General features: G+C 43.1%; 1 protein-coding gene across 10 annotated transcripts in view; it reads left to right on the forward strand.

Annotated features, from left to right (window-relative positions):
• The first annotated feature begins 278 nt into the window (after nt 1–278).
• The window catches only part of esrrb (estrogen-related receptor beta), a 38,142-nt gene continuing 18,405 nt past the window's right edge, over nt 279–20,015 (forward strand). For 2 of the 10 annotated variants that reach the window (XM_044048166.1, XM_044048167.1), the window contains exons 1-4: nt 279–383; nt 3,575–3,611; nt 6,832–6,900; nt 14,999–15,408. In XM_044048166.1, coding sequence (XP_043904101.1) covers nt 365–383; nt 3,575–3,611; nt 6,832–6,900; nt 14,999–15,408 — 535 coding nt within the window. In that variant the 5' untranslated portion in view covers nt 279–364. Of the gene's footprint in view, nt 384–1,248; nt 1,345–1,975; nt 2,103–3,574; nt 3,612–6,585; nt 6,727–6,831; nt 6,901–14,998; nt 15,409–20,015 lie in introns of those variants that run through there. The other 8 variants (XM_044048176.1, XM_044048170.1, XM_044048173.1 and 5 more) reach the window with 8 other exon arrangements.

Genomic DNA, 20,015 nt, shown 5'->3' on the forward strand with positions numbered 1-20,015 from the left:
ACACTTATTTTATTAACACAAACCTGGAGAGCAATTGCATTAGCAACTTCCGTCCTTTTTTATTTAATTAATTAATTGAAAAAAACCTCACATTGGGCTCACCCACTAACTCCCACCCCGCCCCCATTTGACCCCCGCTCACCCAGCAGCTCCTGCTGCCGGAGGGGCTGCTCGGTTTAGGCACACGGTGCGCGCCGGAGGAGGAGTTGACAGTGTGGCTGCGCTGTGTGTGTGTGTGTGTGTGTGTGTGACAGTGAAGCGGCGCGCCCAGACGCACACACACGCCACACACACACCGCCACAACAACGTGGAGACACCAGCAGCTCCAACAACAGTGCGCTGTGCTCAGCCGGGGGATGTGACATGACTTGTCCGAGTAAAGGTACATTTTGTAACAGCCGCAGTTTAGTAAAAGTTTGTTTCTCCCTGTTTCTCTCTGTGCTTCCGTTTCATTTAAAACAAAAGAGAAACGGTTCAACGCCGCGCTCCATTTTAGCTTCAAACGCACCTGTAGCTCGACTTTAAATTAACAAGCATGTGCGCGCGCGCCGCGCTGACCTAATCCAGGCATGTGACGTGCAACACTGTATCAGTTTATGTGGATTTTTAGGCCCGTGTTGCGCGCGCGTGTGTGTTTTTTATTGCAAGAGAAATTCTCAGGAAAGTAGTTGAACAAAATGAAAAAAAGTGGTTGAGGTTTTGTTGTGATGCTGTAATGTTGTCAGGCGTCTGACGTCATCACACTTCATCACAATACATTTAAACTTGACAGTGTGTATAATGTGATTTAAAAAACTTTCTTTTTTTCACGTTAATGGAGCATCACATATCTATTTACTTTGCTTAACTAGGTTAAAATAACAATGTTCCTCTGACAACAACATAATGATTTTAAAATGATTATAGAACTCATACAGCACATGCATGTATTTGCTGTACAGAGTGAATAAATGTGAACAGAACAGTAATCTAGATCAGTTTGAAAGTAATCAGTGACATGTTACAGTAGATGGATTAAAGAGCAGACTTTTTACCTTGCACTTGTCATATTGCGCCAACTTTGTCATGTGTCTCCTGTGATGTAGTGTTTGCCCGGCGCGGCTCTATTCTTTATTTGTATCAGATCACTTCCTGTCAAATCAACTTGTCACACACTGTGATTTTTTTTTTTTTTTCATAACTGAGCTGATAAGAAGCAGCGATAGCTGCAGCAGGGCTTTTTCATAGCTCACGCTGTGTGACAAAAGTCTACATGGTGCCAGTCGAGAGGCTGGGGAGGCCAAAGGAAGGATATGCAGAGCCGTGATTTATCAAATGGAAGCAGATATCAACATGGTACACAGGTTAGATACTGGAGAATTACTGCGGCGTGTCCTGAGAGGCCGATCATCTTTTGTGATTTTTTCCCCCATCTGGTTGGATTAGCTGACAAAAATCACTAAATTAGGAATAGGAATACAGCCTAGATGAGACGGCTTGTGCTCTCGTTGTTTGAATAAAAAGCTGAAATTTGTGATTTGCATACACTGTTTTTATTTGTTTCATATTTTGTGAAGTGATGCGTGTTTGTTTGTTTGCCAGCCTTGTTTGATAGTTGATTTTTTTTTTTTATTCTTCTTGAAGGAATTAATCTGGCAGGTGTTTGCGTCAGGTTTTTCATTTGTTTAGGCGTTTGTGTTTGTCACAAAACAGAGACCAGATGCTGTGTGATCTGTGCCACAGTGGAGGCACCGTTGCTGCACATCAATAGGCCTGTGATGATCAATAGGGATTGCGTGATGTTTTTGCATTGATTATAGAAACGTGAGGCGATGAATGGAACCGGATTCCTCTCCAGGGGTTATACAATTCCTGTTCAGCAGAGACGACTGGAGAGCAGCAGCGCAACATAACACACCTTTTTATTTTTTGCATGACTCTGCTGGTGGATCTCACCCACACACACACACACACTCATATTTTCACTGAAGTAGCTGAAGACGATTGTCAGGCACCATGTGAGTTTCTCAGAAGTGGGCACGCTGCTTTCTCTTCCTGCCCGCCTCAGCCAAGTTGCCGGGCCGTTGTCGGGACTGCTCATTTTCTCCACTAAGATGCCATGGTAAGCTCCGTTCTTATAATGTGGGGATACAGTATCATGGAGACCGTCTGTCACTGTGAAATGGTATCTGCATTCTCGGCATTCTTACTGAGCTTGATCAACAGTGAAGCGCAGGCGGTTCTAAAGCTGTGGCTAAGGGAGGACAGAGGCTGGATTTTCTGCTTGCTTTAGAAGCCTGATGGGCTTCCAGGGTATGAGTTATGGCTGGAGATCATCTCGCTCTCTCGGGTGGTGAAAGGTTCACAATGGTCCCTCTCATGTACGTAGCATCAGCAAATGGAGCTTGTGACACGGCTCAATAAATACATTTACTGTTCTTAGTGGTTCTGAGAGCTGTCGGTCTCTGGGAGTGAAGAGCTGCGCATGCACTTGACTGCTGGCAGGAGCTTCTATACTGTGGCTGATTTTTGTTTTTTACTTTATGGTGTGGAGGTGTTTTATAGCAGAACAGGCAACGTTATATTATGTAAAACAAGTTCTTTAATCGTCATAATGTTAAATGAAGTTTTCTGCTGTTGCGATAACTAACATTTTTGAGGCTTTGTGTGATGATGATAATAATAATAATAATAATAATAATAATAATAATAATAATAATAATAATAATGTGAAAGCATACAGAATAAGACACTCATTTGTAAAAGTATAATTTAGTTGAAATTTAAATGCAATAAGTATTAGATTTTTTTTTACAAGTTGGAACAGAAATACATCATTCTTTAATGTCTGACATTGTTTACATTTGAATTCTCAGCGTCCAGGCTTTTTTTATTTAATTGAGATGGAAAAGTTAGTGTGTGACTCGTCTCCTGGAAGCGTCTGTGTTCATGTGATCGGTTGTTTTGTGTGTGTGTGTGTGTGTGTGTGTGTGTGTTTTTGCATAGAGGGAGCGTTTGGATCCCTCCTCCCCGCCGCTCCGCCGGCCCCTCTGTCGCTTTAAGTCCTGCCCCTCGGAGCCAGCCAACAGCAGCTGTTCCATATTCATCAAGCCCTTGAGTCTTAAAGAGCCCTATCCCGACCATGGAAAGAGTCATTCTTCTCGCTCGCGCACTCATGCTCTCTCCATCTTAGCGCTCATCCTGCTGCTGCCTGCGCTTCTCTCTCTCTCACCCCCCTTTACCTCTCTGTCTATCTGTCCCTCCCCCTCTTCACCCTCTCCCTCTCTCACTCTGTCATACACACACACACACACACAGTCACTTACAGACACACACACTTTCTCTTTCTCCTCCACACATAAACACAACACACACATGCTTACACACCACACACGCGCGGCCACTCAATCCATCAGAGTCCAACATACCTGTGCAGGCTGGGGGCTGCGCTGCTGGAGGGGCTGTCGGGGCAGTGCAGTGTTGTCTCTGCTGGTGCTCTGCTGTCATTTGGGGGAAGAAGCGCGTCTCAATTGTTTTCTCTTTCCTCTTCCTCTCATTCCTGGAATGCTAAAACTGGACTGATGGACATTTCAGAACTTTGTCTTCCAGACCCTCTCAGCTATCATAACCAGTAGGTGCACTTTGTTTCTTTCTTTGCTTCCTTCTTTCCTTCACTTCCCCCCGTCCTTTTTAACCTCCTGTGTTTTGCTGTATTTCACTCTCATCTGCTTTGACCCTGTTTTAAACTTTATTAGTCCAGACTCTGAAGTGTTCTTGTATTCCTTCATCCTTCATCATAGAGACGTTAACATCTCTTATTTACAATTTAAACTATGTAGGACTTTACAGTATAGAGCAACAGGGCAGGTGTAACTGTGCGTGTGTGCGTTTTTAGATTTATATTGTGAACACATCGTCTATGCCGGTCTTTACAAATCTCATTCAGTGCATGGATGATTGATTTAGCGTCCGTTTGTCCGTCCCCCCCCCTGCAAAGTGTGTAATTTTTTTTGGCTACCTGTCCAGTTGGGTTAGGGGCTTGTTTGGCTGATGGCTTTGTTCCCTGGATGTGGCCGCCCAGGGAGAATAAGAATTATGTTTGTTTTTTTTTTTAAAGAGATTAATGCAGAATCCATGGAATTGGAGAGGATAAATTACAGAGTGTAAAATGTGCAGCCGTTAAAATAAAAATAAAGGAGTCTGTAAAGCCTCGGTGAGCTGGCAGGTCAGTCCCAGCCAGCGGCTGCTGTCTCTAACCCTCCTGACCACTGGGACACTTCTGCTCTTATAGCAAACTATAACTACACATATCTACTGATTTTACCATACACTTTATACAGAATTTATTTCAAGTTTTAAACCATATTTACTGTTTTATTTTTATACAGGAAATAGTTTTAAATGTATTTTCCTCACATCACTAAAAGAAAACCTCAAATGTTTGAAGATTTGTTGGAACACATTATTTTAAAACTGTAAAAAAAACTACTTTATATGCAGAAGTGTTTAAATCTTTGTTTCACATAATTTGGACACATTTTTTAATTTCCACTGCAAAGAAATGTCCAGACATTTTGCTCCAGATTACACTTATCAATTGGTCTCATCATGTACTCGTACATATTCAATCTCTTTTATAATTAAGCAGAATAGTTGGAAATCTAATTTGATTTTAGAGCAACCCTGAAAATCCCTCACAGAAACCAGTTCAGTGTAAAGTTGGAGCTGAATTCTGTTTTTGTTCCTTCACTGCACCCATTTACACACTTTGAGATTTAATTACTGCAAATTCAAAACGTCTGTGTCTGAACATATGAATATTACAATATTATAGTGTACATGTCAATTTTCTCTTAGGGTTAACTTGCATGTAAAATCACACACAGCACTAACAAAGTAGGTATTTCTGTAAAATGTAAGGTGTTATAAGTTGCTATATGTATTCTATAATTTTATTGTGACACATTTCTAAATGTTAGACAATAAAACGAATTAATGCTTGATCAGTTTTCCACCGTTTGTGTCAAATAAAGTTAATAATTTTCTATAGGTTTAAGGAAGCTTTTGGATTTTTTTTAAAAAATGTGGTTAAACATTTAAAGTTCACAACTATGATGAGAATCATTTGATTGAAACAGGGTTTTAGTTGTCTGACACTTAAATATGTACAGACACACCATAATATTCACTTGTCAAATTATCACACATGAAATAATAATAAATGCTTGAATTCATCGCGTCATTGATAATTATTTTGGTTATTTTTTTGTTAGCTTTCACAGGAATAACACATTTATAATAAAACATGTGCCAGATTATAGTGACAATTTAAACTCATTTGGAATTCAAGAGTGTATTATTTTATGTCCCACATTTGTAACAAATCTTTTTAAATTGCTGTGAAAACAGTGCTTCATCTTTCAAACTTATGTTACCATGTTGTATAAATGCCTTTATTTACCCCTCAAGTGTGACGTGTTAATAGCGTTAGATGTTCATTCCAATAAAAACAACAATTCTCTAACACCTAATCTAAAATAAATATCCTGTCTTAAAGATGTGAACACACACACACAGAGTTAGTGTTTCCCTGTGTAAACGTCCGCCTACAACAACAAGTTAATTTGTGGAATCCCTCCAGCGTTGGCCCGAGTGTGCTGTTCATTTGGGTTTCAGCAGTGAGTGACTCTCTCTCGTCTAATAATTGTACATGAGATGTTGCAGCCAAGCACTGAAGGTCTGGATGTGGCCGTGATGCTTTGGCTGACAGGATTATGAAGAGTGTGTGTGTATATATATATATATATATATATGCTCCGTGTAATTAGCACAGCACTGTGATATAGAATCGTCGCAGTACACACTCTTAATGCATTGACCTGAGGGCCAATGTGATGTGAGTGCATTGAAGTTTTTTTGTGTTCAACCTTTTTATGTACTCGTTTTAAAAGTAAATGTTTGGCTTGAAGCAGTGAGACGAGTCATTGACAGTATGAGTTTGACAGGGTTATTGTTTGCCATGTTTCCACCGCTCTCAGAAGTCACTCTGTGCTGAGGACTGTCACTTTGAATTCCTCTGTACTTGCTTGAAAACACACACACACACACACAGTCTGAGCAGGAGTGAATGGAGATGTGACTTGATGTGTCTTCTAAACGTTCCAACGCCACCGTGCACAAACCGCCACCGCTCTAAACCGTCCAGTTTTCCTTCATGAAACGAGAGCTTTAATGTTTTTTTTTTTCCAGAGGTAGCAGAAAGAAGTTATCACACGGTGATGAATTAGATTTCAATTTATTTGACTTCATTCCCAGCTGGCTGCATTAGAGCCCCCGAAAACACCCATGTAGCAGTTTGTCCGCTTGATTCTTATTAGGTTTCAGGAAAACAAGGCGAGGGAATTGCATTAGTGTATCTTAAGTTAAAAGCTCTTTGCTCTTTGACCAAGTGTTTCATTGTTATTGGGTTAATCAGATTTTTGCTGTCTTCATGGAGATGCTATCGCAGGCTAGAGGCAGTGGTGGGTAACCAAAGCAGCCGCGCACAGACACTATCCAGATGGGATCAGCTTACGGTAATTTGGTTTCAGAATACATTACCAGAAGAGGCTCCTGGCTGAGAGTGGCTGCCCCCGCTATGAGCCAGGAGCTGGTGGCCGCTGTCGCTGCAGTGTCCAGCCCCGTGCAGCTGAGCAGGCAAACCACCTGTCCCGCTCCCACACTCATCTACCCAGAGCTGTTAGGAGGTGTTGGGATGTGTGCCTGTTTTTATGAAGAAGAAAAAGAAAAACGTAATGTTTTTAAGTCCTATTTGTCATCCCATTCTAAATACCTCTTCCTTATACCAACAGGGCTTTGTTGTCCAATTCATTAGAGAGATTCCTGAGTCCACTGGCCACGCTGGAGCCCTCTCATTTCTGGTATCTAGTATCATTACTTTCACTGTAAATATGTCACTCAGCTAAGGCTGAGTGGGGGGAGGAGGGGAGGAGGGGGGAAGCATGTTGTCCCTCTGTAGGCCAAATGGGGGATGCAGAGTATATTGACACTCTCTCTGGATGTTCAATGTTCTGTAGCTCCAGGTATTTTGTGATTTTCTTGTTCTAGCTGCCACATCAATCCGTGGCAGATTTATTCGGCAGAAAAATTAAATGGGGAAATAAAAGTAGTAAAGTCTTGTTCTATTCTAAAACTTAATCCATTCTGTGTATTCATTTAAAAAATTAGTGCTCTGTATTGTCATCTGTGTTTAAAATGAGTCCGATTGCAAGTGTTTTCCTCCCGCATGAAATAATCTCAAACTTTCTATATTATTTTACTGTTTCGGCTCTTTAACAACATCCTTGCATGTGTCCCCTCCTGATTTTTTTATTATTTTTTTTTGTCCACGGTAACCTTGGACACCTCCACTGCAGTGTGAGAATCTGTTTAAAAATAACCAAGTCCATTAGTCTAGAAGGATAATGCTAGCCTACATGGGCTCTCATGCCCTTGTGGCAGCAGAGTGCTATCACTGACAGTGCGTCAGCATTTCTTCCTGTTGCTCCACATTGAAGGACTCTTCATTTACACACACACACACACACACATGCATACACACACACACCAAAAAAAACGGGAGTTACAGGATATCATGAAACGGTAGAAATAATCTGTTAAATTATTTAGTCGGCCATGTTTTATTCGTATTATTTTGTGCCGTCTCCCATAAGTCACCGCAAATTCTATGTTCGTTAATTTGCACTTTGTAATAAAAATGTGATGTAAGGTGGGGAACTGTGCGGGTGTTTATCAGGGGAGGGCTGTTGGTATTGAGCAGCCAGTTTGAAGGTTATGTTTCAGAGCAGTAATTGAAATGCAAAATAACATTACGATCGATGGTTAGCTTTGTTTATTTATGAAATCAATATTGAAACCCCTTCGTCACAGTGGCAGCTCTGATTCTCACTGACAGCTCCACCAGGTCGTCGCTGCGTGGCGTTGGCGTGCGTCACGCTCGCTGCAGAGCTCTTAGACCCAGCGGTGGTGGTTCTTTTTTTAGCACTGTTTTTTTTTTTCCCCTCTTTTTGAGAAGCCGTTATCAGGCTTCTATGTTAGATTGAAGGCTGTAGTTGGAAAGAAAGCGGTGGGATATCAACTGTTTTAAAGCAGTGGTAAAGAGAGACGCAGCATTTTTCCCCTCTTCCCTGTTGACGTGACCAATAACTAGCCATTTTTTTTGCACGCTGTAACAACACTGGCCTTGTTCTTTGTATTTTCCATTTTCAAATTTGTTTTCTTTTAATCCATGTGAAATATAACACAATAATAACTCAAATCTGATTTAAAATGTAGCATGGTTCAAACATTAAGTGATGTGCTTTTCCTAGTAGCCATAACTGAATGGTCTTCAAAGCTTCATGCAATTAGTGTGTTTATTATTATTATTATCGTTGTTATTATTATTGTTAACTCCCATCCATGCAGATACCACATTAAAATATGAGTTTAATAGTTTTTTTCTCTATTAAATGATGGACCACTGTGTAAGTCAGGTTTAACATCGTCCTGTGCTTGACAATTTTTTTTCAGTAATTAAAAGTAAAATTACTATAAATTGCTACATAATAGAACGTGTGTGTGTGTATGATATATATATATACACATTATGACTTTGTGCTTATGTGTTTTCGGTTACCCCCCCGCCTAAAGGAGATGCATTAATTCAGGAAAATTTCCCCCAAAGTTTAATTATTCCTGAATGGTGTGGTGGTAGATACTACCATATAAATCAGTTTGGCCCACCCGCCTTTTTATTACCTGTGCTATTTATGGGGAATGTGTGGCAGCTGGAAGAGATGAGCCTGTAAAAAAAAAGGTCTATTGCTTTGACTGTGTCACAGACTCACAGCAATAGTGTCTCAAGCAGCATCCGTTCGTTTTGATGCCGCTTGAGTGACGTGCTTAAAAAAACACTTGAAATGCAAGAAATCAACGTACATGTTGTGTGTTTGTATGAACATAAAATGTATACGTGTGTGTGTTTACATTTGGCTCTTCTGATGAAGACGATAATTTATACAGACAGGGTGGCATCTTTGTTTAACACAGGTAGAGTGTGTGTGTGTGTGTGTGTGGTCTAAACAAGAACAGCCTTTCAGAAGAAGATTAATGAAGTAATTTCATGCATGACTCTGTGTCTCCGTCCTTCTGTACGCACAGCCACTGTGTCCAAACCTGCGATTGACACTGGACTGTGTTAAATGAACACCTTTTATATACATATTTCTTTCTTCTTGTCGCGATACGCCGCACATGTACACACACAGTGAAGAGATTGTCAGTCTCTCTCCAGTTAAGATGTCTAATAGTTGATATTTTTTCTCATCTTAATCCACACGTATATTTAATTGTTTGCAATACAGTTAGAATATTGCAAATAGTGCAATTAAATCAATTTTCCACCTTGAATTGGAGTGTAGTAGCTATTATTTTAACAGTGTCTTATGTTGAACTAAAGCTTTTTTGATTTTACCAAAACATTTTTTTTCAAAAAGATCATTTGTCACAAGGGTGACATCAAACATAACCCCATTTGGTTTCACTTTTTTACCTTTTTTAACTTTCAGTTTTGTAATTTTGTATCTGTCCAATCGTCGTTCAAAAATAACAGTGAAACTTGTTAGAGTTAACACAACATTATAAGTGTATTGTGATATTGGCTAGAGTGGAGGTAATGTATCACGTAACACCAGGCTGTGTCTTATGTCGGCGCACACACACACTAATTGTCCTGTGACGAGCTTTTAGAGGAACATTTTTAAAGACACAAAATGTCTACAGTCAAAGACGTTTTTTTTTAGCCAGCACTTGCAGACTATAATTGCTTTTAGCAGTTATCGCGAGCCGTTGTAAATGTATGTTGTTAAATTATACCATGGCCTCACCACATAATGGATGTAATGGAAACTAATCTTTTCTAATGAAAAGGCCGAATTAGAAATTTGATCCCAAACGTACTGTGTGGCAGACGAGACTTATCGCTCAACTTTTTTTTTTTTCTTTACAGTATTATATTATGAGCTGTCTTGTTCTACAGGAGCCCCCACTGGGTCTGTGTAGAGAATGATTAACCCTTTCTAGTCTGCCGTGGAAGAAAAAATTTAGACAACTCCCTCACATCCCCTCACTGACAGCACCTCCATCATTAGCCATTTGTCTCTCTCAACATCCTGAACTCAGCCCCTTATAAGAACTAGATCTGCCCAGTGCGGCCCAGACAGTTTACGTCAGACAAACAGCAGTGCCTGTATCACAAGAGGCCCCTCTCTCTTTCCTGCCAGCAGCATCTCTGGAACAGGAAGCAGCGGGAGGAGGGGAGGAGGAGCAGGATCAATAGATGTGATCTGCTTCTTGGCCAGTGCTATCTTGCGCTGCCGCTGGAGCACAGGCTCATGTTGTTGTAGTGGAGTGAGCTCATGGCTTTATAAAGACTTCAGTGACATCGCTGTGGAGCAGCTAAAAATAATCCTCTTCTAGAGACTGAAAAACTTAATTGCCCCAGCCACAGAGCAGCACGTTCCCCCCCCCACCCTTTGGTAACACTGCACGAGCCTCTAGCCCATGGACTATTGATTTAGGGCCCTTGCTCTCCATTGGTACAGTACGCATGCCGCTCTCCCTCGTCCCCACACGTATCGCTTACTTTCTCTTCTTCTGTCTCCCCAACTTCCCTTTTGTTTGCCTCCATAGATCCACACGTCATAAATCTCTGTCATCTTCCCTGAGTGTTGGGCATAGCTGTTAATAAATAGACCCCTCCCCTCGCTTCAGGTCCACACCCCCTCTGCTCCATCATCTCTCAGCCAGAGCAGCTCTAATGAATGAGAAAGTCCAAAATTAGGGGCCCCTCTCCCTCACAGATTAGAATGGGTCCCTATGGAGTGCTTGCCTTCAAACACCCCCCCTCCCAGCACACACACACACTATATTATCTTTCATATTCTGTCTACAGCAGAAACACTCAGACCTATAAGCACATAAGCCCATGCAGTGTTGCTACAGACACAGTCATACACATTGCCCCAAGAGTCTTTTGGCCCCAAATTCCCATGATGGTCATTATCCTGGAAACAGTTGGACAGAGAGAGACTTCCTCCGTGTTTTAACTAAGTGTGTTTTGGAATCTCTATTCCTCTCCTTGCTCCCACGGGCCTCCCGCCGCCCTCCTCACCACCAGTCCTTTTTTCATTTACATTTCCCTCTGCCAGAAGAACACACACCGAGCACCCTCGGTGGCATACAAGCGGCCACATGTAGTATTTCTGTAACTTTGCTCGGGCAGATTTTCAGCTCGCTCTCTGCTCTCCCAAATATGAGTCTCTGGCTGTGTGTCGGAGCGGTAAGAGGTGGCAGTGGCCCCTGCAGGAGAGGTCAGCGCGGCAGCTGCCAGTGGGTTCTGGCTGTGGCAGCGGGGGCTGAGAGAAGGTCTGTCAGGAGCTAATTGAGTTCGTCCTACCAGCGGCGACTCTGGGGCCAGTGGCTTATCAGGCCACATCGCCTGGGGCCCCTCCAGACACATCTGCCCCTAGTGGGGCATCTGATATCACCATCACCCTGTGCCTGCAGATGTCAACCCCCACCACTCGCCCTCTTCCCCTTCCACTTACCCAGTCTGATCAGGTAGCAGGGATGTGACACTCTGGGATGAGGTTAGCAAATCTTTCAAAAATGGTGGGGGTTTGGCATCTAGTGGCCTTGAGAGTGAAAAGGACATCTGGAATTTGCTCAGTGTTTGAGTTCAGCCTCCAGCACAGGTCCGTGTTTGTGATTTACACATAAAAATGTGCGATATTCAGACGGAACAGCGGAGGAGTGTCTGTATCCCTCTGAAGCAGAAAGCTCTCAGCAGGAATACGTACAAAGTGGCTCAATTAGATCGCGGATGTTCTGCCCTGTGACGACAGCGTCAGCCAATATTCAGAGTTTTTCGCTTGAGGCCTCGAGACGAGACGCTCCTCAGTTCACCCTCTCAAATTCGAGGAACGGCGAGTGTGGGATGAGCTGCCAGATCATTAGGCCCGCTAATCCTGGCCACAGCAGCACAGGTGGAGTGATATTAAGGATCTGAAATGCTGTTAGGACGGCCTGTTGGAATCAGATTAAAACCAAACTGTTCGGTATGCATTCTGTGAGCCCGTAACCCACGAGTCAGCATGAATTTTGATCAGTACAAAGGGAACAAAAGGAGGAGGAACAGAGAGAGAGAGTGGGAGATACTGTATCTTAGAAGAGCTCTGCTCCCTTGGTCAGTCAGGCCAATTTCAAACGCTCGCACCTCGAGGAAGGAAATAAGACAGAACTATAGATTTTACAGCATCGCGTCTCGGTTCGTTCTGCCGAACCCGTTCCTGTCCGCGCTGCCGTCTGTGTAGCACACAAGCTAATTAGCACCTGCTTCATATATTGAATTATTTATCAGGACTATTGCTGCTGTCAAACTGTTTAATGTTCGCAATCCATTTCCCCCCCGCACAATGGTATTTATAGATTTAAATTGGACCTGTCCCATTAGAGATTACGAATATTTATAGAAATATTTTAGAGTATTTGATTAATACACCAGGTTCAAGTGGTTAGTGTTCCCTCGGTCTCATTAATCAATATATGCAGGCCTGTTAAAAACATAAGCATAGCCGTGGTATGACGTGTCGTAGCAGAATGAGTTAAGGGGATTCTAGCCGGCACATTTATTATAAATGACCACATTGAGCTGGAGGGGAAACAGTTAAGACACTTATGCAATTATGCTAAGTGTCACCCCTGAAGATGGCCTTTGAACTGGGGTTAAGCTTACTCTGAATTTGTGAAATAAAAGCTAAATGGAGCCATCTTGCGCTCCTGCGTTTTTAATATATAGCCTTAATAAGCCAAGTGCAAGTTCCCCATCGCACAGGTGCACATATCCATCTGAAACAGAGATCATAAAGTAGATGAACACAGAGCCGTGCATTAATTTATGGGGATGCAATCTGCATTCATTATCAAGAGCGGCAAGTTCTATTTTAGAGAGGCGTGAAATTGATTCACTTTTTTTTTTCCTTCCAATTTCTGTCTACACGAGGACATTTAAGAGTACAAGTGAATAATCTTTTAAAACGGCAACTATGAATAAACTCCCACAATGCCATCACTAATATTAACATATTCTATGCTTTGTTTGAGTTGAGAGTAAATGAACAAAAAACTGCATCGGACAGCGTTTTTATCCAGCTGAATGGCCGTTGTGTATCACTTCAATATAGTGGGAGGCTTTATATTACACGAAGAATTCCAGGAGTGCTCCGGCAAAGGGCTTATTCCACAAGGTCAACGGTTTTAACAGGGGCCATTTTTTTTATTATTTATTTTAGCAGTTAACCTTTTTGTGAATTTCCAGAAGTGCTAAGGCACCTGGAGCTCCGATGAATATACATGACAGCAGGGGAAGGAAACCCGGGAATGAGATTTAATTTGACACGCTGACCCCCATCTCCACGGGCCTGGAAGCCAGGGTGAGAAAATAAGGTTGACCCGCCGACCCCTGGGCCTGAACCCCTCCGTCACCCACCCTCACAATTAAATCAGCCTCAGAGAGCAGGAGGAGGAGGCAGGTCCGGTCAACCGGTAGGGGACACAGTGTCTGCGTCTCATTCCCTGCTTCCTCTGAAGCGCTCTGAGACAGACAGCGATGGTCCAGTCAGGTAGATGGAGCCCAATGGGGAACATCCCCTTGTCTTTAGAGCTGATGGTAAACTGACATGTCAAATATGTAAACATTACCATTAGTTGGCAATATGCTAATGGAAGCTAATGTGCTAAGGCATAACTTGCGCTGTCTAGCTGCCACTCACTGGGAGCCCCCGTGTCTGAATTTGCATAAGCCAGGCAAGGCTCAATTTTGTTAATGCAAGCAAGTGAAGGTGACCTTTCACCCCTTCCCTGGTACCCAATGCAGTGGGGTGTGTGTGTAAGTGTGTGACCTCGCCTTGACCCTAAGAGGTCACTTTGTTTACGCAGCATCCCCAATACATTGAGTTATCCATCTCCTCGTCCAGTCCACATCACACTGCCACCCCCGTGGTTCTTCCTCTGCAATTTCCAGTCAAAAGGCTACAGAGCTAAAGAATGAAATAGATTTGTATGGGCAAAGTGCATTTTGTGGCCACAGCCAAAAGACTGCACTTTAGTCTGCACATGTTACGGCATCAGCTTGTGTGTGTGTGTGTGTATGTGTGTGCGCTCCAAAATACAGTTATTAGGCAGACGGCGAAAAAGTCAATATCTCGCCTCGGTCTTGTTTCCTTTTGGTTGAGTGCTGACTCAAGGAGACAAGCCAAGGTCCACGCTGCTGTCCAAACTATGGAGGTGCCCTCGCTTGAGCTCTTTGTGTCCACCGTGTGTGTGTGTGTGTGTGTGTGTGTGTGTGTGTGTACCTGTGCGTTACACTCTCTGTGTCTGTGTTTTCGTGTGAACACTGAAGCATGTTTGCAGCTGCCATGACTGTGGCTAATGAAGCGCTTACAGTAAAGACAAAAGAATAGAAATAGTACTGTTGACATGCGATACATTTAAATGCAACTTAGCTAAATAAATAAATAAATATATACGTCGGGGCAGTTTGAACACATGAAAAACACAATATCACATTTACCGGTCAGTAAGACATTTATTTTTTTTTAAGCATAACACAATTGCCGAGTATTTGAGGTTTATTCTCGAGGAGCAGTTGACCTGTGCAGTAATAATGTTATTTATTGTTTTTACAATATAGAGAGGAATAAAGGAAAGGATTCTTTGTGTTGAAATTGTAGTGCCACGTAATCATTGTGCACTTAATCAAGCATTTTGCTGTGAAGGTTTTTCCATCACACAACTGGTTGATGAGATTCATTTAAAGCCTCTTGAAGACCTCTGCTAATCATCTTCCTCTTCTCCTCCTCCTCCCTTCCCTCTCATCAAACCTCCCCCCTCTGTGTCTCACCCCTTACTTCACTCCAGGCTGCTGAATAGAATGGCCGCTGATGACCGGCACCTGTCCTCCAGCTGCGGGTCTTACATCAAGACGGAGCCGTCCAGTCCCTCCTCGGTCATCGACACGGTCAGCCACCACAGCCCCAGCGGCAACTCGGACGCCAGCGGCGGCTATGTCAGCGCTATGAACAACCACTCCAACGGCCTGGACTCTCCACCTATGTTCACCCCGAGCGGGATCGGGGCCGGCACCTGCCGCAAGCGCTACGACGACTGCACCAGCACCATCATGGAGGAATCGTCCATAAAGTGCGAATACATGTTGAACTCCCTCCCCAAGAGGCTGTGCCTGGTCTGTGGAGATATAGCCTCAGGGTATCACTATGGGGTGGCCTCTTGTGAGGCCTGCAAAGCCTTTTTTAAAAGGACAATACAAGGTATTTTACTCCTCCTCCTCCTCCTCCTCTCCTCCCCCCAAAAAAACACTCAATACCAGTCATTTCATCGCATGTCACCACATCTGCAGACACAGAAACGCCCTCCCGTACAAGTCACCTTTGGCCTCACGACAAACAACACTGGGACGTACTCAGTCCAAACGATTTCACTATGTAAAACAAAAAATCATTGGAGTGTGGAAGATGCCTCCTGAGAGCTGCAGCCTCCTTTTTAAAAAAAATGCACAATATCTAAGTCTGGAAAGAAGATAAAAACACACATTACTATTACCAAAAAAATAGATTTTACACTTGAGTTAAAACATAAATAAATAAACAAAGTGAGATTGTGATGAGATCATCTGTCACAGTTGGAGGTATACGGTGGGCATGACATCATCACGCATAGGTCAGATTTTGAGGGTGGGGGGGTGTCAGAGAATGTACTTTATTATTTGTGTCCTCTGTCTGTGTGTGTGCCTGGGGCCCAGGGTGTGATTGGCTATCTGCAAAGCATGATGTATCACAGCTTCTCATTAGGAGCAATGAAAGACCCCATGAAACTGTGCGCTCTGCTCCAGATTAATCAGGAAGACGGAGATATCGTTGAGCCTGGAAAGAAAAACACAGGAATGGCTGCTGTTAGCTTAGCACTGGAATACATAAAACACACACAAAAAAAATTAGAATTTGAAATTCAAGCCAAATGAATCCACCGTCTTTTATTTGTTGCTCTCAGTAAATTTGAGTCAACAAATAATTGCAGACCTTGGACCTTCCCACCATATCAGCTTTAGACAGTTTTTTTTTTTTTTTTTTTTGCAGGCAAACAAAAGCATTAAGCCAAATCCTCCTGTTTACCCATGCTGCCATCAGCAATCCTGTCTATTTACAAAAGATGAACATTTTCTCTCAAGTAACATAAACTGGGCTTTTGTCCGCTCGCTAAAAGTACACTGACGGCAACACAATGCAACAGAAAAGAGGCACTGGAGAAGAAAGAGGCGTCTTAAGTGGAGCAATGGCCCGAACAATTAAGAGGAAGGTACATGGAAGGAAAAAAAAGAAAAAGGAAGCTCCTTTTCTCCCACACACTTTGCATTGTCGATTTGAAATCCCTCTCTTTCTCTTCTTGGAGGGCTGCCTGTAATGGAGCTAATCTGTCGTCGTTTGTCCGAGCCACAGGAGTTTTGTCAATAACAATCAGCGTTTGGAAAGTGTAATTAAGGCCGAGGCTTTTCATTAGGAAGAAGGGAGGGGGCCGTCTCCGGGGACTGGCATGCCAATTAGAAACTCAGGCACGCGTCGCCGGGTAATTTCAGGAAAAGGAGGGGAAAAAAAACCCAGGACTTCTTTTAGATTGGAGAGGGACCCTGCTGCTCTTTCAGAGGAGAGGAGGAGAGGCTTAATGGCATAATAATCAGACAGGGGTCCCAGGCAGAGAAGGCAGGAGGACGCAGCGACTTTTTTTTTTAATCCCGAAATGATAAAAGAAACACACGCAGAATTGCTGCAGGAGAACGGAGGCAGTAAATAGCGGGATGTAGAGCCCTTGAAAGAATGAGAGGGTGCCGTTGATGAGAACTGATTAATTAAAGGAATAACGAGGCAGTCAAGGGTGGAGTGTGAGACGGCCCCCTCTAATGAGAAGAAAACAAAGGAGCTGTCTTTTTCCGCCCCTTTATCACGTTGTTGCGTCGCACTTGGGGCAAACTGAGCCAAGTCAAGCCAACACATTCTTTATCATCCCGTGTGCTCGCCGTTCTTATAACATAGCAGTTAATGCGATGTGTTTTATAAGATACTAATATGTAAGGGTTTTAATCCACTGCTGTCTTTACACCTACTTCACTCCCCCTCGCTCGCCCAGGCTTCTGTGAACAGAAGATCCATCTCCTGTCACCTGTTCATCCAGTGCAAAGACCCTTGAACTCTTGTGGGGAAATACTTACATTAGTCAAGGCCAGATACAAATTAATGTCAACCTGGATCTCCATCTGTCCCAGAAGTGCGCTTTTTTCTCAGGCCTCCATAATCATCCCTCCAGCCCGGCTCCTCAGGTGCCCCACCAATCAAAAACATAAATCTCTTATTGAACCGTGTTTTCTTCCCATTTTGAACCCGAGTGTAAAATTGCCTGGAAAAACCAACTGAACTCGGTGGCCCTCTTTTATATGAAGTAATAGACCTTGACAGTAAGCCTGTAAAAGTCAGTTTAGATTTTGATGAAAAATACCTGCCATTTTACTGTAATTTACTTACAAGACCTGACTTTCCCCCTCTGTGCCCTGGCATGGGTCCTGAAAAGCCATAAAATAGATTGAGACAGATACTTATCAAGAGGAGAAGGAGGGAAATCTTTTTCTTCTCCCTTCACTCTCTGATGTTATTGGTAACCATACCATAACCTCTCGAAAGACAGATAAACCCGAGAATGGCCCTCGGGTTAAAGGGGTACATTTCTGAGAGTGAAACTCCCCGTACTATTACTCTTCAGTCTTCCAGACGTGATTCCCGCATGGCGAGGCTGTTGTAAAGAAAAGCAATGTTTGAATCTATTATGACCAGAATTCCTTTTTTATAAACAAGTACTTATGTGTCTCCCTCTATTTGGATGCCGTGTTGCCTCACCGGATCATTTCTCATCCTGTTCACAGTCACAGGTCATTTTATTTTACTTCAGTTCAGTCACTTCAAGTCATTTTAAGGGGGAGAAAAAAAATAATATAAATAACTATTACATTACATTTTTATTTAACAAGTGCATTAAAGGGCTATTCAGTAATTAACCACACGGGTTGCAGGGCTGTTTTGCATATAGCATAATGAAATCTTTGGCGTTTTGACGACTGAACATGAAAATGAAATTATAGGCTTGTTACAGCTGTGGTAAAAAAACGTAACTAATGGAAACAAATAGCTAACACCATTAGATATTTTACTTGGTTTCAACGTGTTTCGGACCGTTTTCCCTCTTTATATGCGTGCAAATTTAAACAATAGGGTGTGAGAGGTCACACAAGACTTTACTGTAGCAACACTGAAACACTCCCCTCTCCTAAATATAAATCAAATGTATAGCGTTGTAAAAACGAGTTTGTCTCCACACGAGGAGGACAGGTGGACACAGTAGCTTGAGTGTGTGATAAACAAAGGTACCGACTCTCTTAGTTCACCACCAGGTGTGGTTTTGGCGCACATGGCCGCTGCAGCCCTACAAAAGTGAAGGGAGGAGGAGGAGAGGAAAATAAACGCCATAAATAAAACATTCCCCTGGGACGCACGGGGTCCACTGTGGTCAAACCCACAACACAGTGTGCACACGTGCTGGAAATTTGCCACCGCTCTTAAAAATCTGAAAATATAGCGTTCCGAGTCCTAATGACCTGCTTTACACTCATTTTGCAATTCACCCACTCACTCATGGTCTTTTCCAGGGACGTATCATTGGCACGTAGACTAGCGGAGCTGGGAATCAAACCCTCGACCTACCACAGAGCCTCTGTTGCACCCCGCCTCCTCCCAGCGAATGGGGGGGAAACAGGCTAGGATTATTCCAGTCTGGTTCTGCTATGACAACAGAGAGAGACGAGACGGAGGGAAGACAATCACAGCTCATCAGCCTCACACCTTTATTTACCCCAATCCCGAAGAGATGAGGGGGGGGGGAATTAGCATAATGATTTCTAACCCAGATATATGGAGGAATTTCTAATTATTTATAACATCTTGGGAGCCTCCCGCTTGATCTGTCCAATAATGTTAACATAATTGCATAAGTTGTCAAAGGGTGTAGGAGGGTGAGGAATGCCGGTGGAATATTATATAGCCTCCTGTTCCTCTGTACGGGAAGACGGAGCGAGGGTCAGAGCCGGGGAGCAGCGACGGCGTGTGAATGAATATGTCGGGTCCTACTGTACTTGTTTGTCACGTACTGACGTCTGTATTTTAGTGCGTTAAGATGATTAGATTGCGTTTTTACTCGTATTTCTAAACCTCTCTCTTAACGCACCAATGTCAGAAAGCTTTTAAAAAGCTAAAAGCCCGTTCAGAATGAGGAGGGATCGTTACACGGAGACCCCTTTTTTATTGCAAACCTCCAGTAACGTCGAGGGACGGATGCTGGAGTAGAGCAGAACCGACGCTTTTATTTTGCAATGAAACTCTTTTTTTTTTCTTTCTTTTTTTTATTCATTGCTCCGTCCTGGAATCAGATGCTGTTGTTGAATAATGCATAAGGCCCTCTTGCCTGTACACTATGTAAATAGTCAACAATGGCAACAGTGGTAACAACAGGTTTGGGTCTGCTGCAGTATAATATAAAGTGGTCAGAGGAAGAGTGTGTGTGTGTGTGTGTGTGTGTGTGTTGAGTCAGTAGCAGGGCCCTCTCTGAGTGCAGGGGGACACAGCCAGCGCCCGGGGCCTTGACGGGACATGCACAGAATTAATGAGGCCAATTTAGTGTTGGACTGGTGCGACGCCCACTCATGGGTCCTGAAGGACCCCATACAGTACCTTACCTCTTACCCCAGGTTCTCCTGCTGTGGCCCCCAGGAAGTTACTGCACTTGCTGGAGGACACGGGGCCACAGAAATGGATTCTATAGC

Source organism: Solea senegalensis, linkage group LG16 (assembly GCF_019176455.1).
Source record: "Solea senegalensis isolate Sse05_10M linkage group LG16, IFAPA_SoseM_1, whole genome shotgun sequence".
Lineage (NCBI taxonomy): Eukaryota > Metazoa > Chordata > Actinopteri > Pleuronectiformes > Soleidae > Solea > Solea senegalensis.